At 35.6% G+C, this 26,601-nt stretch overlaps 2 protein-coding genes and 2 long non-coding RNA genes across 10 annotated transcripts; 1 reads left to right on the top strand and 3 right to left on the bottom strand.

Moving 5' to 3' along the window:
• Positions 1-3: 3 nt before the first annotated feature.
• Positions 4-1,723, bottom strand: LOC143465784 (uncharacterized). Of its 3 annotated transcripts, none has more exons than XM_076964253.1 (3): positions 1,264-1,723; positions 1,089-1,178; positions 4-452 (listed from the first exon to the last, which is right to left on the bottom strand). In XM_076964253.1, the coding sequence occupies exons 1-3, from the start codon at positions 1,312-1,314 to the stop codon at positions 189-191; spliced, it is 405 nt and encodes a 134-aa protein (XP_076820368.1). In that variant the 5' UTR covers positions 1,315-1,723; the 3' UTR covers positions 4-188. The 3 variants fall into 3 exon arrangements, 1 of the variants encoding a protein (XP_076820368.1); XR_013118649.1 differs by adding an exon at positions 857-948 and having other exon boundaries at positions 349-452; positions 1,089-1,723; XR_013118650.1 differs by adding an exon at positions 857-924 and having other exon boundaries at positions 349-452; positions 1,089-1,723.
• A 3,481-nt stretch (positions 1,724-5,204) lies between these two features.
• Positions 5,205-6,746, bottom strand: LOC143465795 (uncharacterized). Of its 2 annotated transcripts, none has more exons than XR_013118655.1 (4): positions 6,507-6,746; positions 6,227-6,337; positions 5,934-6,000; positions 5,205-5,807 (listed from the first exon to the last, which is right to left on the bottom strand). XR_013118655.1 is itself a non-coding variant. In XM_076964265.1 (4 exons), the coding sequence occupies exons 1-4, from the start codon at positions 6,676-6,678 to the stop codon at positions 5,749-5,751; spliced, it is 390 nt and encodes a 129-aa protein (XP_076820380.1). In that variant the 5' UTR covers positions 6,679-6,708; the 3' UTR covers positions 5,205-5,748. The 2 variants fall into 2 exon arrangements, 1 of the variants encoding a protein (XP_076820380.1); XM_076964265.1 differs by having other exon boundaries at positions 6,227-6,318; positions 6,507-6,708.
• A 1,374-nt stretch (positions 6,747-8,120) lies between these two features.
• On the bottom strand, positions 8,121-14,376 carry LOC143465794 (uncharacterized). 4 transcript variants are annotated; one of them, XR_013118652.1, is made up of 6 exons: positions 14,128-14,376; positions 13,693-13,793; positions 13,492-13,570; positions 10,418-13,298; positions 9,458-9,655; positions 9,163-9,269 (listed from the first exon to the last, which is right to left on the bottom strand). It is a non-coding gene; the product is annotated as an uncharacterized LOC143465794 (long non-coding RNA). The 4 variants fall into 4 exon arrangements; XR_013118653.1 differs by having other exon boundaries at positions 12,596-13,298; XR_013118651.1 differs by having other exon boundaries at positions 9,458-13,298.
• A 10,161-nt stretch (positions 14,377-24,537) lies between these two features.
• Positions 24,538-25,775, top strand: LOC143466111 (uncharacterized). The gene is made up of 4 exons (XR_013118703.1): positions 24,538-24,917; positions 25,108-25,139; positions 25,354-25,438; positions 25,557-25,775. It is a non-coding gene; the product is annotated as an uncharacterized LOC143466111 (long non-coding RNA).
• The last annotated feature ends 826 nt before the right edge of the window (positions 25,776-26,601 follow it).

The following is a 26,601-nucleotide window of genomic DNA, read 5'->3' as shown; positions in this document are numbered from 1 at the left end:
ACAATATAGAGAGACATACATGGTTATCGTTTAAGAATGTTTACCTTCTACCGCTAGAGGCCGCTAAAGTATTAATAGCAGTCTTTTAATTGGCAAGCATTTTTGTCAAATTCATGAAGTAGGTGATACAAGGGTCGATAAGTAAGTAAGTTTGTTTTTTTTAAAGAGTTCCAAAGTTGTTTCAGAACCTAGTAATGATTAAAATAGTAAATTGATTGTTCAATGTACAGTATACCATGCTGTGCGGCTAGAGTGTGTGAAGTCGATTGAGTTGACAGCCTCTGTCCAGCGGTGCTTCCTCTTTTGGTCAAGCCTTTCCAGTAAAACTGTGGCTGATGTGTTGGTGTCGTCACCATGAGGGGCACCAAGAAATTCGCACTAGAGGCTTTGGCACTCCTTATCCCAGCACGGTATGTAGATCTTCCGTCGGCAGTGGGGGATGGATCTTTTTTCTAGTAATGATTAAAATAGTAAACGATTAAAGTAGTGGTCAAAAGGGTTGTTTGGTGTTTTTGCTTGTTTACATTAATGCATTCGATAAATTCTAAGAAACCAGGTAACGATATCCAACAACAGGTGTAAATATTTTGAAATCTTGTTGAGTTCCGATTTAGCCTTGGGCTGCAAGTTCTGTTCGGACAACAGAATTGTATTGATACGTTATGTTTGGAATGACGTCTGCGTTCTTAGTTGACATCATAATACGGGAAATTGGCTTGTGATATGCAAATATGACACAGTAAACACGAACCAACAGCATAGCCTGATAGTGATACCAACAGCATAGCCTTGGGGAAAATATTTTGATTATTTTTTACGACATTCAACCTTAAACTTCAACTAAACCTAATCGAACCTATAAGCTTTAGTAGACGACATATGATGTGAATGTACTGCTCGTGCTGAAACCTCGGAAAGTCCCTTCTGCCAAACATAGATAACTGTTTCCTACGAAAATTCTCGGCGTTTGCTTTTGAAACTTGACATTATCGTAAAATTTTGCTGATAATTTTCAATGATATAATATTGTTCTTCAACAATGGTATGCCGGTATGTGAGAAGTTATAGTAAGGTATGATAATCTTTACCTTCGGACTGTGGAAAGGCTTTGCACAACTTAAACCCGACAGTGATTCCTCAACGCTCGAGACCCGGTTACCGAACTTGCCTGTATGTGCCTGCAAGATCCAATAGACACCCAAATTTTATATACGCGTTTTTAGATTGTTTTATATTGCATTGCCCAAGTTTAGAACTGCTCACCAGGACAGCGGAATAGCAGCAAACGTCGTTAATAACCTTGTCCAAGGGCATCACAACCAACGGTATATATAGGCTACAGCGCCACTGGATATCGAGTATGGAACATTGCGTTATTAGCAGCACAGCGCTTTAACCACTCAGCAAGTTGTAAAGGAACAATAGAAAAACTGGATCGAGTCGAAAGGATTTTTGAAAGATCGGGTTTTCGAGTATTTTTTAAATATTTTAAAAGTTATAAGGAAACTTACAATTTCCCCTATTACTAAGAGACCTGGTCTCTCCTACGTGTCACTAAGGAATACAACTTGTTGCAACTTTTGGGCGCTGCCTGTGCAGTTCATTGGTCGTACACGTGCTAAAAATAATTCTAATCGAAGTTAATCAATTAATCAGCTTTTAATTGGTCCAAAGGTCGATGTCTAGCACGATTTTCCCTCATTACTGATCGCCCCGGTTTAATTTCTTTCCAACTTTCAACGTCTCCAATAGCCGGCCCTGCATATAAAACCGTGATTGTGTTACTTTCTTTACGTAACCCAAGAGACAGTTATATCATTTCCTTTTCCGTTTTTTATGACTGCGCCTTTCCTGCAGTTACCTCATATGCAAGAACGTGATGTCTAAAAATGATATCACCATTATAGGTTGAGACTGTCCCATCCACATTTATAAGCCTATATAGAAGTATACAGGATATTGGTCAAATTGTTTCCATCCGTGGGTTGCTTTAGAATTTCCTAAAATGGTTGTACATGTGTTGTCCACTAATGCTGTGCGATTTTGAAAGACATTTGTTGTGAATGTTAATATAAGTTATCTTTTCAGTCCATAAAATTTTGTTCGAGGTCGCCGTTATTTTCTTGAAACTCATGGTCAAACATACGGCTTACTGCAGTGAGACCTGAACATTTTTATTTTAATGTGTTCTGTCCCGTAACCGAATAATGTTATTGAGGCTACTTACCATCATACGGAAAAAGAAATGTTGATGCCAACAAGTAATAGTGAAGAGATTTCAAGCTTAAACTTTAGAAAGTATTTGTTAACTTCCCATATAAAAAATAAAACAAAAGGGACTTCAGGTTTGTACAAGTTGGCTAAAACAAAACAAAAGCGAAACCTCATAATGATTTTATTAAATCTTGCCAAGCTCCAGCAATTTTTAAGAAATTGGTTGAACTTACGAACTTTAGCCTGTTAAGGAATGTCTCCTAAAGTTTCAGCAATCTTTTGATCGCTTTACATAAAAGCCGTGTTCTTTGCACAGGAAGCGGCGTTTGAGACACACTTACCTACGTCACACAAGGCTGTCAAATACTGAAACACCTTTCCCTTTGGGAGTTTCCTTCATTTTTGCTTATATCACTGCTTGTAGTTCACCAATCGTGTGAGAACTCTTTTGGTGCACATTATTTTCGAGACGCCCTCACAGAAAAAATTTTGGACGAGTTCAAGTCCGGTAAATGCGCTAAGTTTGGTTTTCATCAAAAATTACCATTTTCGAAAACTTTTTTTGTTAAAATGTGTTAGTTTAAATTTCACAAAGTCCAAATTCCCCCAACTCTTTTTACCCTAACATTGCGTTTACTGAGTTACGCGATTAGAATTTTACGATTCGTCAGATATCGCGTTTTAAATTGTAATCTTTAAAGATAACTGGTATTAGTACCTTGTAATCTGCATTCTGCACCAAATTTTAAGATCATTTTCTCAAACAGTGTTTAGAATTTACACGCATAGTCTGTAACTGTGATAACTGTAACTTACAGGCCTTGTGTCTGGACTGCTAAGCTTACAAGTGTTATAATATTTTGTATTTGTTATTTATAGTCAACTCTGTCGTTGAAAGAATAACCTGAAAGCATAAGGAACGCTTTTTTAAATCAACTACAGAATTATATATAAATAATAATCAATGAAGTTCAAAATGACTTGGTTCAAGTTCAAAATGACCTGGATAAATGCTTTAAAGTTTAAACTATTCAATTTTCGTTTCCTTTTTATACGCTGGTGGTGTCCCTATTCCAATACTTATTTTTTTCCGCTTTTAATCTTTGTTCTTAGGTCAGTTTGGTGAAATTAATAGTCTTGTTCTTGCCCGAGCTTTGTTATTTGCACTATCTTACTGTACTTGTGTTTCGTGGGAGGGCGGTGAACGCATGTATAAAGTGGTCATATGAAGTGTCAAGATGAATCAGTCGCAGACGTTTGTGCTGCTGTGACTTTATACCCTTGTCACACGTTGAATATCATACGACAGTCAAAGGTTGGATGTGCTGTTGGCAAAAACTATTCGCCGTTACCTTTCCCCTATGCGTATAATTGAATGCATAAAGCAGGATTGAATGAATGGAGCACAACAATAGTCGGAAAATAGAACTTCTTTGGACTGTGGCTGATTTTAGGTCAACGATAAAAGCTTTCAAACGTTTGTACTAAACGGAACTGATGACGTCATCCCCTTGATTATCTCAAACTGGTAACTGGTAATTTCATTCCAAAAGCGATTTGTTGCTTTCACTTTCGGCCAACGCAATTCGGAGTTGCGGGCATCGATATTATTAGTTCATTGACCTCCTGTGGTTGAGGCTTCAAGTTTTGATCGGGAAAATCCCGTTCATTTCTATTTGGAAAATTCCCCAAAACAACTCTCTCACAAACACAAACAACACGTCGTGAATCTTATACTAGGCAATTGCGGAAGTATTATATTATTCACAGTGCATAAGTAAATCCGGCAAAGAGTCAGCACAGTGGAATTCAAACCTTTGCGGTCTGGTGTTAAATGTGATCTGTGTTGTGTCAATTTTGTTGAGAAAACGTTGTTAGGATTATCAAAATCCACATTCTTGAACGATCGATAAAGCTCCATTGTGAATACGTTTTGCAGTTTGTTTTATTTTAAACCAACTTTACATACATCAATAACGCGTTTAATTCTTAACCTATACACATTGTAAATACGTCAACAGATTAGTTTCATATTTAGTCGTAATGTTTACACTAATTTGCAGAAACGTGTAAAACAATAAATAACTTTTGTTAGTATCTGCTGAGACTCGTATCTGGCTTTGTATTTATGCTTTGGGATATAAAAACAAACACTACTGACTACATCACTGTTAAACGCGCCTTCGCAAACTCAAATCTTAGGTCGTCACCTATAATGTTTGGTATAGAAACAACATTGGCATTGGAGATGTAAAAGTCATACAAAAGGTTTTTTGTGTTATATAATAGCCGTCATAACATTTTGGTCTAAATTACAATTTCAATAATTCACTATGTATGACGTGTCTTATCAAACTCTGGCGAAAATTGCCTATATATGCTTTTGCCTGTGTAACTTGTATATAATATATACTTTAGTTTTCTACGAGTTTTTGATGTTTATACTGCTTATAGTTTCTTTTTAAAAATGCAAAAACCCGGAGGTTAGCTTATATATTATAAATTGTTTTCTAAAAATAAAGCAAATTAAGAGCGCAAAGATATTGTCATGTTTCAGCGACATGATGCAATTTGTATTCGGCTTCCTACAATTTATTCATCCGTTCTTATTCTTATTCCGCTTCCTGAAGTTGACTCCATTGTTAGTGACTTGCTTTTAAAGAGCATTTAGAACTTCTTTGCGCAAACAGGATATGACGTCATACTTTCGGTTGCAAATTTTTATAGCACGGTGACGAATGTTCGTCTGAAGCTGATATCGTGCATGCTGGTTGTTAATTTTGTGTAATGTTGCTATTTTAGATTACTGTACTGGAGCTAAAACTGGTGATAATGTTGCAGCTTGTTTGCGCAATGCACACCCAATTCAACAGCGGCTTTTACTGCCTAACTTTTTTCCTGTCGTGCTAGTACTGCTTTCGATTTTTCTAAATGTGGCCAAGGTTTGGTCCAAAGGACTCGATCCATGCAAAAATCAATGAATATTTTTAAAATTATAAGTTAATTGTATTTCCAAACACATAGAAATAGTACAAACAGCACCTATTTTGACAATTGTGGAATATCTTTATGCAAAAAGCACCGAAGTCAAAACTAAAAATTAAAGGCACTACGTATTAGGGCAAATAATGAAACATGATTTAAAAATGTTATGATCAGTAAATGTTAGTCACTTGGAATCGTTGTTTCAAAAAACAATTTAATCATAATAAAACAAAAAGAACAAAATAAGATTTGCTGCAAGTTGACTTACAATCAAACATAAAATCACAATATTTATACATATAGGCTTGAATTGTCATTTTCAATTGATTGCTATTTGCTTTCATTGTTATTATCGGTTACAGATGAATTATATCGTTGATGCAATTAGTCGCAAGTACAAATCAAGCAGTAAAAAAATAAATACGGCGTAGTAAGATGTATGTGCTGTATTAGACAAATGAATGAAATCCAACGGTAATTTTTCCAGTGGCATAGAGTGACGCTTTTGAAATGAATGCTAGAACGCTTTTGGTGTTACCATGACGGTTCTTAAAACATCTTTGAGATCGTTTTGCACTTCAAGAATCGCCGACAAATACAGCATTTCCCTAAAAGCAAATAAACATATAGTTGGTGATGTACATCAACAATGACTTTATTAATTCGTCTTAAATATTATTCATTGCTAAAGTAAACTGAAGTGTTATTCATGTATTACGACAAACTAAACTTACATTTGTCGCAATTTGCGATGTATTTTCTGGTTAAAGTGCTTCGCAGGCAGTAATAACGACAATTAAACTGCAAAAAGCAAAGCAATTGTTACAGTGATCGGATATCTGTCAGAGTTTACAACTAAAACACCTTGCATTTACTATGTTACTAAATTTTGCTTTCATCCGATAAAAAAATAAATTCAAAAACATTCATTTCTTCAGGTAGTTTTAAACAAATACAGGTAAAAATAAAGTACTGTTGTATAATTGTATGAAGCTCGTTACGAGAAGAAGATCCATATGCAACATACTTTGTTTTGCTTGCCGGTAATTGCAATTTTCTGCGCCGTCCTTCTTACTCTGGCTCGAGCAAGATTTGTTGCTTCCGATTCCTCGCTGGAAACTGCACAACATAATCGACACTATAAGCAAAAACATAAAACATCATTAAGAACAAACGTAACGTTACAAAGATGTAGTAAAAGCATCTTTTTTTATAAAACGAAGAGCGAAATTGTCCTATAAAATTTGATGATAAATTCCAAGATTCTTTGAAAATTGTTCTACTCAAACAGCAATGTTTCAGCTCACCTGTGTGGATGACAGCAAACACGCAAACCAAAGCGAGCATGACAACAACAGATTTCATTATTTTCTGCAATGTTAGTCCCGTTTTAAACTTTAACCGAAAACGCAACAAAGTTCTGGTCTGTAAACGCAGTTGCAGAATTCTAAGTCTTGTCTGCTTTGAGAAAGTTTCCATGTAAATGGTAGCACGCGCCCGCCAGTCTTTATATAACAGTAACACATGAACGGAAATAGCTACAGCGATTTCATGGCTAAACGCTCACTGTGTGCTGCACTCGCGTGCAATCATGTAATACTTGTTCACGTTTTTTGGAGTAAGTGAAGTGTGACGTCCTTAAAGGTTTGCAAACGTTTCGTGTATGCTGTTTCACATATGGCCGCATGCAACCTTTGAAGTCTAGATTGATGATTTGTTTCGTAAAATTGCGTTTACATTGGACATGTCGAATACAGGTCACAATACGTATCATTGTTTTTATGACGTTGCAATTACGTAAATTAAAAAAAAAAAACATAGTTTAGGGAAGCACGAAACATTGGTAGCCAAATTTTATTTGTAAGTAAAAACTTGTTAAACCTGACGTCACCTGGAATGAAAAACAAAATGTTGTTTTTTACTTCGGCTCGGGGTAAACGGGGTTAGCCTGTATTTAAAAGCGTAAAACGCAAACTTTACCGGTTCTTTTCATTATCTCTTCTCGATTATACCAAGCACGGATAAGACAACTTTAAAAGCAACTTTTCTTGTTGACCGTCAGAAACGTTGACTGTCACAGCACGACATGCTCCACTTTGTCTGATTCTGTGATATTTGTCCTTCTGTTGACTTCTAAACTTACTTTCTGAGCAAGGCTTGCTAAAAATTTACCATTCAAAAAAACGGGTCGAACTGAATCCGGTGACTTCAAAGCTTACCACGTCATCAATCAGTGGGGATGAACGTCGTCAGGGATTTCGTTGTTATGTCATTTGTTTACCGTAAAGTTGCCAAAAATAATCTCAGTTTTCTAACGCCTGTTTAAAACCAGATTTTGGTGAAGTGGTTTTGTATAAACCGACGAGTCATGGATTGTACAAATTGGCGTTTATAGCTTTGGCGTAGTGTAAATCCAGCGATGTAGCCTATTGAACCGCACAAGTAGCCGCTATAGTTATGTGAATAATTTAAATAAATTAAATTTGTGAATTAATTTCAGTAAATATTCTATGAAGTTTTAGAATATTTCAAGGAAAGAATTAATAATATTAATCTTCTCTGTTTGGGATTTCGCTTTGGCTACCACTATTGTGAAAAAATTGGTTTTGATCTGCATATCTTCGTCATTTCATAATAATTTCATCACGATATACATTCTCACGCTTTTGTATTGTCTTGCTGAATTTCCACAATGCCATAACTTTTTTGCAATGACTTATTTTCAGCCAATTATTATTTGGGTTGACGATAGTTATTGAGCTTGAAAGTTGAAACCTATCTGTAAAACGGTGCTATTGTTAGAATGCCGCACACACTAAGTCCGTTTTTGCAGTATTGTCGTGCTAGTACTGCTTTCGATTTATCTAAATGTGGCCAAGGTTTGGTCCAAAGGACTCGATCCATGCAAAAATCAATGAATATTTTTAAAATTATAAGTTAATTGTATTTCCAAACACATAGAAATAGTACAAACAACACCTATTTTGACAATCGTGGAATATATTTATGCAAAAAGCACCGTAGTCAAAACTAAAAGTTAAAGGCACTATAGGTCTTAGGACAAATAATGAAACATGATTTAAAGATGTTATGATCAGTAAATGTTAGTCACTTGGTATCGTTGTTTCAAAAAACAATTTGTTCGTAATAAAAAAAAGAACAAAATAAGATTTGCTGCAAGTTGAGTTACAATCAAACAGAAAATTACAATATTTTTACATATAGGCTTGAATTGTCACTTTCAATTGATTGCTATTTGCTTTAATTGTTATTATCGGTTACAGATGAATTATATCGTTGATGCAATTAGTCGCAAGAACCAATCCAGCAGCAGTAAGCAAATAAATACGGCCTAGTAAGATGTCTGTGCTGTATTAGACAAATGAATGAAATCCAACAGTAATTTTTCCAGTGGCATAGACTATAGAGTGACGTTTGAAATGAATGCTAGAATGCTTTTGGTGTCACCATGACGGCTCTTAAAACATCTTTGAGACCGTTTTGCACTTCAAGTGTCGCCGACAAATATAGCATTTCACTAAAAGCAAATAAACATATAGTTGGTGATGTACATCAACAATGACTTTATTAATTCGTCTTAAATATTATTCATTGCTAAAGTAAACTGAAGTGTTATTCATGTATTACAACAAACTAAACTTACCTTTGTCGCAAATTGCGATGTATTTTTTGGTTAAACTGCTTCTCAGGCAGTAATGACGACAATTAAACTGCAAAAAGCAAAGCAATTGTCACAGTGATTGGATATCTGTCAGAGTTTACAACAAAGACACCTTGCATTTACTATGTTACTAAACTTTGCTTTCATCCGATAAAAAAATAAATTCAAAAACATTCATTTTTTCGGGTAGTTTTAAACAAATAAGATTACAGGTAAAATAAAGTACTGTTGCATAATTGTAAGCAGCAAGTTACGAGAAGATCCATATGCAACATACTTGATTTTGCTTGTCGGTAACTGCAATTGTCTGCGCCGCCCTTCTTACTCTGGCTCGAGCAAGATTTGTTGCTTCCGATTCCTCGCTGGAAACTGCACAACATAATCGACACTATAAGTAAAAACATAAAACATCATTAAGAACAACGTGAACAACGTAACGTTACAAAGATGTAGTAAAAGCATTTCTTTATAAAACGAAGAGCGAAATTGTCCTGTAAAATTTGATGATAGATTTTACTGTCTAATTCCAAGATTCTTTAAAAATTGTTCTACTCAAACAGCAATGCTTCAGCTCACCTGTGTGGATGACAGCAAATACACAAACCAAAGCGAGCATGACAACAACAGACTTCATTATTTTCTGCAATATTAGCCCCGTTTTAAAGTTTTACCGAAAACGCAACGAAGTTCTGGTCTGTAAACGCAGTTGCAGAATTCTAAGTCTTGTCTGCTTCAAGGAAGTTTTCATGTGAATGGTAGCACGCGCCCGCCAGCCTTTATAGAACAGAAACACATGAACGGAAATAGCTACAGCGATTTCATGACTAAACGCTCACTGTGTGCTGCACTCGCATGCAATCATGTAAGACTTGTTCACGTTTTAGGAAAAAGTGAAGTGTGACGTCCTTAGAGATATGGGAACGTCTCGTGTATGCTGTTTCACATATGGCCGCATGCAACCTTCGAAGTCTAGATCTTACGTTTTTGGCTTCGTGACCATATAACCGCTGTTAAATTGATGATTTATTTCGTAAAATTGCGTTTACATGGGACATGTCGAATACAGGTCACAATACGTATCATTGTTTTTATGACGTTGCAATTACGTAAACTTTTTTTAAAAAAAAGCATAGTTTAGGGAAGCATGAAACATTGCTAGCCAAATTTTGTTTGTTAGTAAGAACTAATTAAACCTGACGTCACCTGGAATGAAAAACAAAATGTTGTTTTTTACTTCAGCTCGGGGTAAACGGGGTTAGCCTATATTTAAAAACGTAAAACGCAAACTTTATCTGTTCTTTTCATTATCTTTTCTCGATTATACCAAGCACGGATAAGACAACTTTAAAGGCAACTTTTCTTGTTGACCGTCAGAAACGTCGACTGTCACAGCACGACATGCTCCACTTTGTCTGATTCTGTGATATTTGTCCTTCTGTTGACTTCTAAACTTACTTTCTGAGCAAGGCTTGCTAAAAATTTACCATTCAAAAAAAAAAAACGGGTCTAACTGAATCCGGTGACTTCAAAGCTTACCACGTCATCAATCAGTGGGGATGAACGTCGTCAGGGATTTCGTTGTTATGTCATTTGTTTATCGTAAAGTTGCCAAAAATAATTTCAGTTTTCTAACGCCTGTTTAAAAACAGATTTTGGTGAAGTGGTTTTGTATAAAGTATATATAAAGTATAAAGAATAAGTATAACTATAAACCGACGAGTCATGGATTGTACAAATTGGCGTTTATAGCTTTGGCGTAGTGTAAATCCAGTGATGTAGCCTATTGAACCGCACAAGTAGCCGCTATAGTTATGTGAATAATTTAAATAAATTAAATTTGTGAATTAATTTCAGTAAATATTGTATGAAGTTTTACGATATTTCATGGAAAGAATTAATAATATTAATCTTCTCTGTTTAGGATTTCTCTTTGGCTACCACTATTGTGAAAAAAGTGGTTTTGATCTGCATATCTTCGTCATTTCTTTATAATTTCATCACGATATATACAATCCCACGCTTTTGTATTGTCTTGTTGACTTTCAACAATGCCATAACTTTTTTACAATGACTTATTTTCAGCCAATTATTATTTGGGTTGACGAAAGTTATTGAGCTTGAAACCTATTTGTAAAAATGGTTCTATTGTTAGAATACCTCACATTCTATTGTCGTGCACGGCAATTATTACACCATTCAACTAAGTCCGTTTTTTGCAGTAGGTGTGCGAGTTAGGCGTGGGCACGATGAACAAAACTGCAGATTAATATATATGGCAAGCAAATAGACCAGCGAAAAGCTTTCCATAGTCTGTTGAAAGAAAATACTCTAAGTACATTCCTTGGTCAAACACTGCACGTGTACGACCGCACAGAAACTTTTGATCTGTAAACTTCACTTGTTTGTTGAGCTAACTGAGCTTGCGAGCTTGTTAAGTTAAACAAATATAAAACCCACAAGGCAAGAAAGTTCTGTATGAGCTCAGCCAAGTTTCAAAAAAGGTAAAAACTTCAATAATTTTTCCATATACATAAGCACCATGTTAGCATAATACTGTAATAAACCTATTGGTTTACTTTGTTCTTGTTTGAATGCTATTTGAAAATTTGTACCCATTTGTTAAAATTGAGCAACGTTTTTTGCTCATGGTTGGCTGGTTATCAACATTTATAAAGATTATTTATATTACTGATTACTTTCTATAATAATTGTCTGTTCGGCGTAATGCTTGAGTAAAATATTTTCTTGTTTCAATCAGTTCTTGGTAAACATTATTTATTCCACTCCGCAGTATCAGTAGGTAATAAATGTAAAGGCTTTTGGAGCGTCTGTGACTGATGCGCTTTTATACGCTGGTATTTGCTGCTGACGTTACCAAACGTTTTCCAGTGCTTGCGCTGTTGGAATAATCGATTGCTGCGTCCTTTATCGGTCTTTCCCATGCTTAAATCGATAACAACAAGTCCATCGGTGATATCATAAACACCCTTCCAGTTTATCAATCGCATAAAAAAGGAGTAATTCGGCCTAATCAGGACTCATGTCAGCATAGGTTTATCTGAGAATAAAATGAAATGGAAAGGGGATGGAAAACATACCGTACTATACATTTTTGCCACAGCACCTCTGCGTAAAACATTACGTCATGTAGTTTTCCAGTCTGGATTTTGATGTGCAATTTGTTTCAAATAAGGAAATCAGTAGTTTGGCGCAGTGTCTCAAGCTACGTCACGTGGCGTGATATGTATCAATTAAGCGCTTTTAAACTTTCTGAATTATTTTAAGGTTGTTACCGTTTTGTCTACTACAACCGGTCTGAGATTTGGTGTAAGGCGTGGTAGCCAAATAAGGCCACTATTGCTTACCGTCAAAACCATAAAAACTATAACCATGTTTGCGTATTTGCTTTTGCAGTTATATTAAAGCCATACGATATAATTTGGGAAGTCTGGAATTTCTAGGCTTTTGACGTAATACTTTTGTCATAAGATTGAGGTATTGCATGAACCACCATTGCAAAAGGCCATGTTTCTAATTCAACTATATACGATTAATCGATCATACAGGAACACTTGTACCGAATCCGGGTGAACAGTCAATTTCCGATTGCGGTGCTATAAATACATATATGTTACTAACACACTAATGACCTTAAACGTGCATAAGCCAGCCTTATGGCTGAACTCTAGTCAGTGATAAAGATACACTACTTACTTGGTGATATACGTGGCTTCACTCGTTTAGAATTTGTAATTCTTTCGTCTCGGTGCTATCTATATATCACAGCATTTGAGATATCTATCTCATCTCGCTAATAAGTTATAAACGTTGATCCGAATAATGTTTTCGATATTTCGAGGTAATACATACTGCTAGATACGTCACAGGTATATCTAAATATCTTGATACTGCTTTTTCTCAGTAACTTTATTTTAGTGTTTTTCATTTTTTGCTATTAACTTAGGAAAAGGGAGTAAATTGAAGCTGATCGTTGCGACAATACAATAAAATCACATGCTTTTGCGCAATGAATAACGGCAAAGCCCTCCGGGTTTATAAGGACAGAATGTTTGTTGATATATAATGATTCTAAGTATACAACGTCGATACAGCTCTCAAACCCAATACACTCTTGTATTATAGTTCGATTATATTACAACGCACAAGCGGATAATTACGCAAAATCACAGTGTTTATTTGAAAACGGTTGACATCACACCTCCAATCGCTGTTCTCATGTGAAACATAACAACAACACGCAATAAAACAAAACAGAAAAACCAAACCTTCAAAAATACATATCTTTTTAATACATCTTCTTATACGGGGAAGGCCAATTAAAAACAGAATGATGCCTACGCCACGTAAGAACTAAATTGTCCGCAGTGAAAACTGTATCGGCAAAAGTTGCAAAGATCTGCAATTACAAATATATGTATGTAGATTTACATGGATAATAAGCTAACCTACTTAAACAGAGTTACAAGAATAGTAAGTTTAAAATGAAGAATATAAACTAACAGACAAATTTATTCACGCTAAAAAACGGTGCTGATCAATAATATTTTAGAAAAATAAGCAGAAAAAACAAAGCGAAACGAGTAACCTACGTGGATATGGTTTATTAATGCATGATCCCATATATTTTTTCGTCTGTGGATGCCGTCTGCAAGGGTTGTCACACATTATCTGAATGAAAAAAAGTGCCCAAAGCACTATTTTATTCTTTAGCAGCACATTACGCTATTATCTTCAAAAATTTATATAATTACTTACAAAACAAAATATTTTATCTTGCCCCCATAACTCACCGTAACTCTCATGATATGGTAGGATCGCTTGCTACGAATCAAGGAATCACGTGACGACTTTTCGACTAATCCGTTGTAAGAGTTTCTCTTGTCAAGTGGAACTACCATGAAAGTGAATAACATTGTAAAGTCACCTACGCGTTTTATGCTAAATCCAACTAAAATTTAGGTTAATTAAAATTCAGTTTCACTTAAGCCACGCTTTTAGTGGATACTATAGCTACAGCCTACTTCTGATTATACTACGTAGGCAAGCTTTAGCCGAGAGGTACTAGCAATGAAAGGTACAATTATACGTCTGTTCCAAAGAAGTTTAACTTGCGATCTACACTGCTGTCATGCAGCACTTGAACGCAAGGAAATATGATAATTTTATCACAGTAAGTGGGCTTTGTTTACCATCAACCCTATTGTAATAACTAAGTATGGACAAACCTGCGCAAATGGCGGCGACAAAGAAAATCAGCGTAAGCACAAAAACCACGTTCTTCATTTTAAAATCTTGACAAATAATCTGCTCCCACACGCAGTTGTAGACACAGTAGCCGTTGGGTCAGTAAACTTAATGACTTATGACATGAACGTAGACTTATGACATGAACTTGCTTATATCAAGCTCTTTATAAAGAGCTCCAAGTACTAGGCGAAATGAGGTGAAGTTCGAACCATGAGTAACACTGGCAGGTTATTTCTCTCACATCGAAACTAATGTTTGTTAGGAGAAGTTGGGCACAACGATGTATGACCAAACCTCAGTATAGTCATATATTCAAACAAGAGTTTGTGCTAAATACGACAGTTTCGTCATATCGTCTGGTCACCAATCGTATAGGCGGTCGCCCACTCCAGTTAAGTTTTATTGTACCGCAAAGCCGCAGGGCACGCGTTATCCTTATAAAAGTAACTGATTTAATTTATCCGTTGTTGATCAAATAGTTTGTAGGTGTGTCAGGTGCGGTAACTTTTTAAAATTTAATAAAATATTTTTAGTATAAAAATGGATAAAAAATAATACTCCCATGTCATAAACAATGTTTGTAAGCAAGTATCACATCGTAAGCTAAGTACTTCGGTTTTCAAGATTTTGCTACAAAAATAAAATGTTTTCTCCCAACCGACAAAACCTTAGTATATAACTCAATTTTATACCCAAACGGGATAGAAATACTCTCTTATATTTGTAAACTGTTTAAAAAATCGTGTCTGCATGTAAGGATGACTTTGTAAAAATTGTAAAAAATTCGGCTACAAAAACTTTGGTCCAAAACATGAAATAAATTCCAGATTTAATGAACTTACAAAAATATAATGTTTAAGTCTTTTCTGCATCACGGTCTATATCATGTTCACGAAAACGTTCTTGTTTATATTTACGATTTCTATACATGCTACTTGACAACCAAAAAAGCTTTGACTCAGGTTTTTAAAAAAAAATTAAAAACTATTTTATACCAAGTTGTTCTTTTTAAACTTTCGCATTCTAAAATTATGATGCACGGCTGTTTGTAGACACTTTGAACCTGGACGACCCAGCAATCTTTCTTCATGTTTCAGCATTTGTCTAAAGCGTTTCATCTAACTTCACCAAAAAAGGAATGATTGTGCTGAGTCATGGCCGACAGTTCGCATCAAGAATTGTCTGACGCAAATAAACATGATAAAATTTGAAACTAAGTCAAATCAGATACGTTTTACAATTGTGCCCAAAGGGATGCAAAAATAATTACGTTCTCGAGCAAATACACAAAATTGATACTCTTTCGGTTATCTTATGACTATGATGTTGATAACAGATGGTTAAAAAAAGTTTTTTTAGGCTTTTGTTACCATTAGTTTCAAGACAATTTAACTATATTATTTGTCAGTTAAAGGCCTTGAAATTTTTATTCAACACGCACGGTTGACAGTACGTTGGCAGTCAGCTAACCGTATTTGTTTCTTTAGCGACAGCATGCGGAAAATATTGATCTATTATTATCTTATTGCTGACGCTCCTCCGCGACGTGAAAAATATCCATCAGACTCCGGCTTGTGATTAGAATACAACAGTCAAATGATACCATGCCTTGCAAAACTGTTATCTGTTATGAAGTACACGTGACTGGTTTGTCTGTGGTACGTATTTTATTTGTGTAACGACTGTGAAATATAATAATGACAAATGACAATCGTAATGACAAATATTGGCCTACTAATAAATTCATTTGGGAAATATTGTTAAAGTATGACTGTGAAATGATTATTTTCCAGCTACTGCCACGTAAGAACTCAATAGCTGTAACTTTATACAGCCACTATTCTAATGGAACCCTATTGTGTCACATTGATATAGTTGACACCACATATACCATTGTACTGTATTCCTGGCAAAGTTTTCAATTCGCTGTAATAATTCTTGAAAACGGCTTTGATGAAAAATCTCCGAAACCGGTGAGGTTGGCAAGCTTTGGGGCAAGGAGTGGACACAAACACTTGCTTATATGCTAGTAGGGTTTCTAATTACGTCAAACTTGGGTTATCTTCATCGTGTAAGGCGCGTGAAAATTCGCAAAATTTGGATTTCAATAAAAGTTGATTGGATAATGCCTAAAATTGAGAATATATTATATAGGTCTTCTAAAAATAAAGCGAAGGGCGCAAGGATAATGCAGTGATATAAATAAACGCAATTTATTCCGCTTCCTATGATTTTTTATTTTTCGTGACTTCTGTTCAAGCGTGTTATGCTTCTCACGCAAGCTAGGGAAATGACGTCATACTTTCGGTTGCAAAATCTTCGTAGTCCCATGACGACTGTTCGTGTGAAGCAGATGGTTTGTCATTTTATGTAATGTTCCTATTTTTGATATATTTGGCGCTAAAACTGATGACAATGTTTGCAAACCGGTTCAAAGGCGGCCTTTAGTGCTTCAGATTTTCGCTGTATTACCAGCAGCACTTTCAATTTATCTAAATGTTGCAAAGATATATGTAAACGTTAAAATATGCAAAATTTTTGAAATGTAAAATTTTAAACAATTTGTCTATAAAAATTTAAATATTTTTTGCTGAATCACAACACTTGGTCATTTTAGCGTATGCACTGGTCCTTTGGGCCCACCACCATGCTGGTACCACCAATTACTGCGTAAAACAAAGTCTCGTAATAAAACTCGTAATACTAATCTTGAAATATAAATGTTATTAAACGTGTAAACTGTAAAAGATAAACTATGGTATAAGAAATAAATAAAATATTAAAACTAAAACGTGACATTTAAAACCATGGAAACTATGAAACCATCGAATGGAATTGCATGATGATAAACGTTGCAAACGTGCAAGCTCTACTATCACGGAAAATCTGAAGAAGTTAACTCACAAATGAGACGCAAAAACTGCCTAAACGATACTTAAGCCAAAATTGCAAGTTTTATATCTTATCTTGTTATGATTGATGTTGGTATGATTTTTCACGTAAGTTTATTTGTAAAATCACTTTTCTTCCGTCGTTGTCATCAGTGAATTTGTCCGAGTGGTAACGTTGGGAATATGCACCCACAACAAATAGATTTGGGCGCTTTAGAACACCTGGCATGTTGCAGAAATTCAAGTTTCAACCAACTTTAAAACGTATTCTGGCGATGCTGGCATGCTTAACGCTCGCCTAGTTTGTTCACTCCAAACATCCTTTGCAGAATTGGATAAATTTACGCAAATCAGACAAATCTAAACGCTCTGTTGGTTATTAACAAATTTTTTCCACATCTCAAGAAAAACTCACTACTGAAAAATTATGAAGCGTCGTCAATGTGTGTTACATTCTTCGACATTTGGGCATGCTCATGTATTGTGTCTGAACTTGCAGGGTGTGTTTAGGTTACATGCTGAGCTGTTTGAAGGGAATGAAAATTATTTGCAGGTTATTGGCCGTTTGCAGTTAATATATTAGTATCTCATTTCAGGAATGTCATTGCATATATATGGATCGTTACACGTGCATAATTAACAGTGACACCATAATTCATAATCCTAGCAGGTGACCGACATATTCTTGTGTCATTTTCATCTATGTTTAGCATGCTGGATGCAATTGCCGCACAAACAACAAATTTTTTATTTTAAAATAGCTGACAAATATGGCCTACTCGGCTTACGAAAATAACGTGTAGCAGATGTCAGTTTCTATACTTATTGACTGTAAGCCAAAGGGCACGTGTCTGCTTCTGCACATCGTTCAGCAATTACTGGGAACATTAAAGGTTTTCGTTTTCTGTATTCTGTTCCACTTGCACGACAGCCAAAACATCCAGTCAATTTCTTTGAATGGATATTTTTAATAAAGTTGTAAAGCTGTTGTACAGACCGGTTTATGTTATTTAAATCCTTGCTTTCTAAAAATATATAATGCACGGCTATTTATATCAGGGAAATATGTTGAATTGGTGCAAGCTTGCTACTTCGTCGCAACAAATACCCACATGTGATATAATTTATAAAAAAAGTTTGTATATAGAATTATGCCTAAAAAAGCAATCCCATTATAGTGCGCACAGTATTTTGATCTATATATTTAGACTGCAATGTTGATGACAACATTTAAAGAAAATAAACGAGATTACTAGACTTATCTGACCTCAAAATTTCTTCGAAAAAGTCATTTCTATATATTGTTAGTTGAACGTCTAGAAACATTTTAAGTTTTATCGAAAACGGATCAAACTATATTCCTAAGTGGACTGATTACCAAACCCACGCAAACCAGACAAGCCCAATTTAATGCTTACGTCAAGTACAACGTCACGATTTTTATTTAAAATTTTTGATAAATAACAAGATTGTTTACATAGTTGCAGAACTTCTAGCTGTCGGCTTAATTTGTGAATTTTTTTGACTTGTGAAACAAACTGCAGATCAGGTCAAAATCTTCATTTGTGTATTCCAGGTAAAAGTCAGAAGAAGAATTCAAGCTATGCAACGCAGGCAAGTTGTTTCACTCACGTCCAAACAAATGTTTGTACGGAGAAGATTGTCGCATCGATTTAAATGATTTAACCTTGATAATTAGTCGTGGTGTGTACTGTGTATTGTAAACCGCATTTGCGTGAAATATGACTGCTTCTGTAGCTTTTTTGGTCACTAATCATAGACGACCGCCTACTATACAAATTATTTTTGTTTTTAGTTTTCTACAACAAACTTGAAAAGTTCTATCAACCGAACAAAGATAAAGAGATTACAGTAAAAAAGCATTTTTTATATTTAAAAATCATGTTTATAAATAAACCGGGGTCAGGTTTAAAAAATCCCTTCGACAAAAACAAATAAGATACAAATATGGATTGCACATGATGTAATATACTGCATTTACGGCATGTATTTTTCGGCAATTGTTATAAAAATTTTTCATTTTCTATTCTCGATTTCCACTTGACAGCTAAAAATATTTGATTCATCATTTCTAAAGATAACTAAAGAACAACAGCTACAGTTTCCTTTTTAAAAACATTCGCATTTAAACGGTAATGCAGTGCTATACTTATATGGGAATATTTTCTCTACTCGATCTTTTGCGATGTTTTTCGTGTTACAACTTTTTGGTATATTCAGTATTATGTCATGGTTTTACGAAAAAGGCAATGATCGTCGAGTGAGGACCGACAGTTGGCATAAAAATGTCTGGCGCAACGAATTACGACATAAACTTAAAAAACGAAACAATAGCTTATATTTAACTACTGTGCCTACAAGCATGCAAAGTAATCACGTGGTTGTGGGTGTGCAGATTTCTGATCTACCACTTTTTGTTAAACCTAATTACAAACCAATGAGACAAAAACAAACCTTTGACGTTTTTAAACTTAACACTTTAATTTGTATTCATTTTCAGTTCAACACCCATATGAATGTTTACTAGCACAGCTGACAGATTGTCAGCAGCCAGCCAAAAAACACTTGCTTCGGTGGCGACAGCATGCGGAGAAATGCTAATTTGATATCATGTCACTGGCGGCGCTCTAGTCTCCAGGACTTGTAAAACTTACATTCGGTTTCGGCTTGTGGTCAAAATGCAACACTGAAATTTCACCATGCAGAGCAAGGATCAATGAGTGACTCGTTCACTTTATCCGTTTATAGTGTTTTGGTTGTGCGGAAAACTGTGCAAGATACACACAGACCAAGTCATAGCAGTTCCAAGTGCAAGTTAAACCAAGTGATATATTCACTTACTTGGGAAACTTTTTCAAAGCATAGTTGTTGATTTTGTATATTAATGATAAATAATTTCCGGTTATATTGCTGCTATTTGTGTTATCATAACGATAGCGTTGTCACTAGTACTGTGAAAACTGGTAATCAACCATCACATTTATATTTCGCCATTTTATGATTTTTTATGACAACACAGTGGTTTATATTGTTATAACACTACACACAGTATTATCAAAACAATATCATATATGATAAAAAAAACATGGGAAATGATCCACTGCAACTGCACATTTGTATGGGGCGATAGTGGTAATAGACCGTGAAGTACCCCATTCCGGTTTAATACCTACGGCAATGTCATTTATTTCACTCATTCACATTTTATGGTTTGCGCGTCAGAAAAGCGCATTGAGAGGTAACTCTTCTTACCAAGCTTGACATATTATTTGTTACGGTGAACATGTTTGTGCATAAAGTCAGTGCCGATACAAACACATTCTGCGTGGTGGTTTTTGGAAGTATTACACCAGATCGTAGCTTATTACTGGAGCAACGTACGTGCTCGTAGATGTATCGAAAGTATTCAATTTAAATTTTTTCCAAAAAATAAATGCCTCGTGGGCGAGTTGTTTGTAGCATGTGGTGATTTCGTCTTCAGTTCATCATCATTCGAGCTTATCGGCGGCATCTTTTTCTTCCTTCTATGTTGTGTATTCAGAGACATGTAGCGTAGATAAAGACGTCATATTACGTTCTGCCTAAAGCTTGACTGACGGTAGTCAAGCCGCAATAATTAAGAAAACTCAGCAAGCCTTAGTATGAAGACTATTATGTCTGGTTTTAAGACTTGGTCCCAAACCAGGAAGTAATTTCCAGTCTTGGAAGCATTTGGCACCAACAAGGTTGAAAAAAGCATAAACACTTCCCAACAAAGTAAAAGTAGTAATGAATTGTTGCCTTAAAAATTTTTGTTTAATGCATCATGAATAATCACTACTAGCTCGAACAATCAATAAAAAAGACTACCCGGAGATATTACGTCACCTTTGGGCGTGGCTAGCAAGCATTCAGACCTGTCACCGACGAAGAATTGGCAAATTCATCACAACAAAGCGCTCACTCGTATTGCACAGCCAACGCGATCCAAGTTCCTAAACAGGCTCATTAACCTCCCGTCTTGTATACAGCCTGACTTGTGTGTTTTTTGAAATGTTTTCCAAACCTTGCTAAAATAGAAGTGATTTCAGTCATGAGAAGACGTTATGAGAAAAGCGCCCGGGGAGCTGTCATAGCATTCTAGAGAAAAACATTTCAGGGTGTTCTTGCCTGCAATGGTAGAACCGCTGGAGAAATTTGTTAATTTCCAAGTGTAATATTTTAAAGACGATGAGGTAAAAATTGTCAAATGCTTGATCTTCTAACTTTTATGCTAGAAAAGTTAATACATTATAAAAACACAATGTATTTGTTACATTTCTCTTACTGGACTGATGTTGGTGGAAGATCTTAAGAAGTTTCTGTATGCTGCGTTATAATGCGTTCGTTTGCTTGGTTAGCGGCATTTATTCACCACTATACGCGGTAGTATTAAGATTATTTCGCGTTTGAATGACTTAGCCTTGTATCCTGTATATAGTTTGATCAAATTATGCTCTCTTAATTCTGATCTGTTCACGACGTTCAGAAAGCACTATGAATTATTTTTGCTTTGTTCATGTGTTATGTCAGTCAAACTACAGGTCTATAGTGTCAACTCTGGTCGCCACGTCAAGATCAAGATTAAGTTCTTGGTAATCTATAATTAAGACAGGAAATATCCATCGCACCAAGTTGCGCCACCTTTGTATCACATACCATTGCATTTCTGGCCCAGTTTTCAATTCGCTTTATTAACTTTTGAAAATGGCTTGTATCAAAATTCCCCGAAACCAGTGAAGTTGGCAGGCTACTGATAAGGAGAGGAAACAAACAGTTGCTTTTGAGCGAGTTGGAGTTTCTCATTACGTCAAATTTTGATGAACGTCATCGCGTGAATCGCATGAAACAGGTCTTAACATTAATTATGTTATGATTCAGAAAGCCTCTCAACCCTATCCGACTTGCTTCGTGATTTCCTTCTTTTCACAGGTTACTTCCTGTTTTTCTTCGGTGAAGTTTACGTAGTGATGTAATGAGACTTTTATCTAGCTTTATGCACACAATCACGACACGTTTGTTTTGTGATGTTTAAAGAGAGAAAGGATGGCTATACCGCAGTTTGCTGCGCTATTGCAAGCTGCAATTGTTGTAAATAAAGCGTTTACTGATTTGTTGATTGAGAACGAACTTGTTTTGTCTGTGGTCTAAGTCAGGGCTTCCCAAACTTTTTTGCTCGCGACCCCTTTCAAACTTCTGAAGTTTTCCGCGACCCTTCACGTTTAAATTGATTAAATTAGCAGTGCGAAGCATACATTAGTCATTAGTGACATTTATTGAGATGCAAAGAGTAAAGACTGACTTCAAGCAACCAGTACTCAAAGTCTACTTACTACTTTACACATATATAGGCTACTGGAAACAAAAAAGCACACACTGCAGTGTGCGCAAAAAGCACACATTTATTCAGTGTGATTGGTGCGACTGCTTTCTGCTACAAAGCAAGTCCAGCCGTGGCTCAATATCTGTTAATGCTGGTCTCAAGGCGGTTTCAATGTTGATTAGGCTAGAACGATATTTTGTTTCGATTGTATTTTGTACTTCGTGTAAAATTGGTATAAGCTCTGCGACCCCTGAAGTTCGTTACGCGACCCCTTGCGGGGTCGCGACACCCAGTTTGGGAAGCCCTGGTCTAAGTAACGCTGCAGCTTTGCAAAGATATTTGTGCTTAATTTGAGGAAGTTGCCGCAAACTAAGTTGCTCAATTATTGCGTGAAGTGAAACTTGAGTCGGACAGGAAAATTATCAAGCAAAAGGGGAAGTTATAACTTAATTAATGGATTTACCAAGTTGGTGGCATTCCTTGGTTTTACCCCAGTGTCACCGTCTTAATAGATTATATTGGTGACTTGACTTGCTTTTATGCGACACAGGAAAGAAAACGCTCATTGCAAGACTGTAATAGAAGATATTTTTGGCTTTTGCTTTCTTAAAAATTAGTTTACTCTTTACAGCATCAGTTGTATAACTTGTTTGACAATGACGCAAATATGGTCAATTTAAATTCGGTCTATTTCCTATTTCAAAATCCTTACCATGGTAGCAGCCACGCCTGCTTTCCACATGACCCCCTTGTTGAAGTATATATCCGACAGGGATAAAGACGAAACCCTGGAATACGAACAGTTCAAACAATTTTTGCATGCCCGGTTAATCTTGGAGATACCCTCCAACATGTAGCTATATTACCATCAGTTATTTTAAGCATCTGTTACAATTCATTCATTTGTATATAGCTTCAGTTTGTTGTTTGTGCTTGCTCACCATTGCCACCTTCAGTACGTTATATTTTAATTGTTATCTTTTTCCTTCCGTAGCGGGGGAGGAATGTGGCGGCCTGGGTGACCTTTGTAAAATCGTTACGTCATTCTTGGAAATGTGTTTTCCAGAACAATTGGAGTTTTTAAACTTTCAGTTCCGCCACGTCATTCTTAGGAAGGAGTTTTCCAGCTAGTAATTGGAGTTTATAATCTTGCTTTTCAGAACACTGCAAACTACCGTTGGTATATTTGTAAACTTGCTACGAATAATTTCGTGTGAAAGCTCCTTATATTCATCCTGCCAAGTCGCTTCCAAGAAACTGCAAACGCACTGTTTTTCTCGTTCACACGCTTTGAAATGTTCGTGCTTTTTTTGTCATATATTTCCGCCACATCGCAGCACGTTTTATAAGCTTGAACTTCTGTGCGAGACTCCGGAGAGCCTCAGACACAAACGGTGACGCAGACGTGAATCAGTAGACATCGTGCAAACAGTCGCATGAATTGTGTTCTTGGTTATTTGTAATGTTGAGAAAGTGTACAGCACCTACAATAAAAGCCTTTTCTGGCAAACGGTATTTGTTATAATATAATACGAACGTTCGGCTGTCAGAAAGGTTAGAGAATTCTAACCGCACGCAACAATAGAGTCAGATACTAATGTAGTAGGTTAACTAAGTCAATAACGTAACGTAAAGCTAAGACCGATAAACTCTGCATCTGTATCTGCATCTGTCGGCATCAACCTCTACATCCTAAAACGACCCCAACCTCTACAATTCTACGTATACATTTTGTATATACTTTGACATAGTATCATATTTTTTAGATTTCATATAAACTCTTATCCACTGCTATTAGTTTGCGTTTGCTAATACGAGGAAATTTTATTATTAAGCTGGAAAGGAAGATTTATCAGAGTTTTGTCTCCTCTGCAGGAAAGCGACGACGGCATGGGTCATACTGTATTAATTATAAACACATTCTAACACATAGAAAGGAATACAGCCTATCATTTATAATGACTGTAATATGATCGGGTTGTTTTTCCTTATTTCCTTCTCAAATATAAGGTGTCTGAGGCAACCGAGAAATAGAGTCTAAGATTTTTAAACGCTGTGCTATTTTTTTGGCCAAGTTGTCTTATGCTGCGTGTTGTGTGACTAAACTATTTCCCTTGACGCATTTAGTGACCAGGTTACAACAGTAAAACTGTGTGTTTTGTTATTCACGCAGTTTGTTTATGGCGGTCGCTTACAGTGTGGAGACACAGAACTCCGTTTTTGCTTAACTTGTATCAATGCAAGTTCGCTTCAACGAACCACGGCATATGAAGAATGCCTTCTGACTGACTTGATATGAGGCTAACGAATGCGTAATGGCGCCAGGTTATTAAACAACCTACAACCAATCATCCCACTTTAAGTCTGTTTAAGTTAATGTTTTTAGATTTTTAAGCAGAAAGTTTTAATAGTTTTAATTGACTTAAATAATTGAATTTTAACATCTGTAAAAACGGCAAAATGAGATCGTGTGTTCCGGCACTGCTATTTGTGGTTGTTTTTCTGTCTTACATAGGTAAGTAGTGTAGGCCTATGCGTCAAGTCTTGTAATGGTTCTTCTCGAAAATAAAGGTTTGTTTACCACTTCATTTTTCTTGTGTTAATCACTGTATTTTTGAAATAACACTTACTGCCACTTTGTCGGAACATTGTTGCCAAATTTACATACGGTATAGTTAACGATTAATTACTGTTTCTTTTTATAGGTACTTTGCCAAACGTGAGCGGCGGAACACTCGTAAGTCTTATCTAGTCTTATCGTTTTGTACATACTGTACATATATGGATTTATAAATTAATTCGAAAATTTGTTATATTTAGCTAGATCCATCAGCAATAAACTGAACCCTAAAGCTTTTACATTAGAGTGTGGTATAGCGTGGGTCAAATCATTACAAACGTTAGAGCCTGCTTATGGTGATTCTTATCACAAACAATTTTAAATTTTATAGAGATGTCCGCAGTCATTCTGCTACATGAAAAGCCCGGGTGTGTTCTTATACAACTGTAATAAACTTTCAGCGACAACGAAAGACTGTACGTAGCCTATCTAAATTTACTATTGTGAGTTGTAACATTTTTTATTAGGAGGCTTGCTAATTGAACTGTTTTTAATTCTCTACCAAGTCATCTACAAGTGTTCTTTTTGTTTCAGTCTGCATGTTCTGTCAATCACCAAAGGGTAGAAAATATTGCCCTAGTGGGGGGAGTTACTGGAATGGAAAATAATACGCATGTTTCATTTATACAATAGTTATCATATATGCAGGAAAATATTGCTGTTCATTTGCGTAGTATTCGTATAGTGTAGTATGTAAAGTGCTCGGCCTGTTCTGTAATACGCAGTAATCATTAAAAACTTTCTTTACCGTTATCGTGTTTGTCTTGATTTGGAGAACTTTGTTTGCACTATCACTATAACTAGATATATACTTCTATCTTGATAGCAAAACAAATAGTAATAATTTATTATTAATAATAATATACAAAATAATAATAATTAGTATACTATGGTAGTATAGTGCAGTATACAGTGTAATAACCAGTGCACAGCTAACCTAATTTTTCTATTGTTCTTAAATTGGTTAAAAAATGATTTAAGCTTGTTGTGGTATACAGTAAGTGGATCTTAGTCATTCAGGGTTGTGTTACATTTACAGTAGAATACAAAATAGAATTAAGTTAGGTTTAGGTTTCCAATACTTTTTTGTGTCACGATTTTTAAGTTAGGTTAACAAAAACCTATAAAAAATAGTTGCAAGTTTAAAAATATTTTTGTTGAAAGTGTGACAATCCTTTCATTGACCGTATTTGAATTGAAATCACACAAAGTGCAATATTAACTCTTTATCACCTCGTAAAATTTTAACTCGTTGGCATATTATATATATTGTACTTATTGAACAAGAAACCGTTGGCGTATCAACACCGGGTACTTTGAACTTCAAAGATGGCGGAAACATTTTACTTCCGACAAACAGTATATATTGCTCTACACTCTACAGTATATCTTGAGCAATATTTCCGATAACAGCTAAAGTTTAGAGTTGAAGTTCCTGGTAACGCGAAAATAACCTGAAATGCGCTCAGAGGTGAATCGGCCGACCCCTGTTGCTCCGGAAATCTCGTGATGTGCAATCATACATGATTTCGTCATGTCATCACAGCTTTATATGACACTGACGTCATATAATTTTGGT

The sequence above is a fragment of the Clavelina lepadiformis genome, chromosome 7, assembly GCF_947623445.1.
Source record: "Clavelina lepadiformis chromosome 7, kaClaLepa1.1, whole genome shotgun sequence".
NCBI lineage: Eukaryota > Metazoa > Chordata > Ascidiacea > Aplousobranchia > Clavelinidae > Clavelina > Clavelina lepadiformis.
The sequence above is the reverse complement of the archived record's forward strand: the minus strand, read 5'-3'. Positions and strand labels throughout refer to the sequence as shown.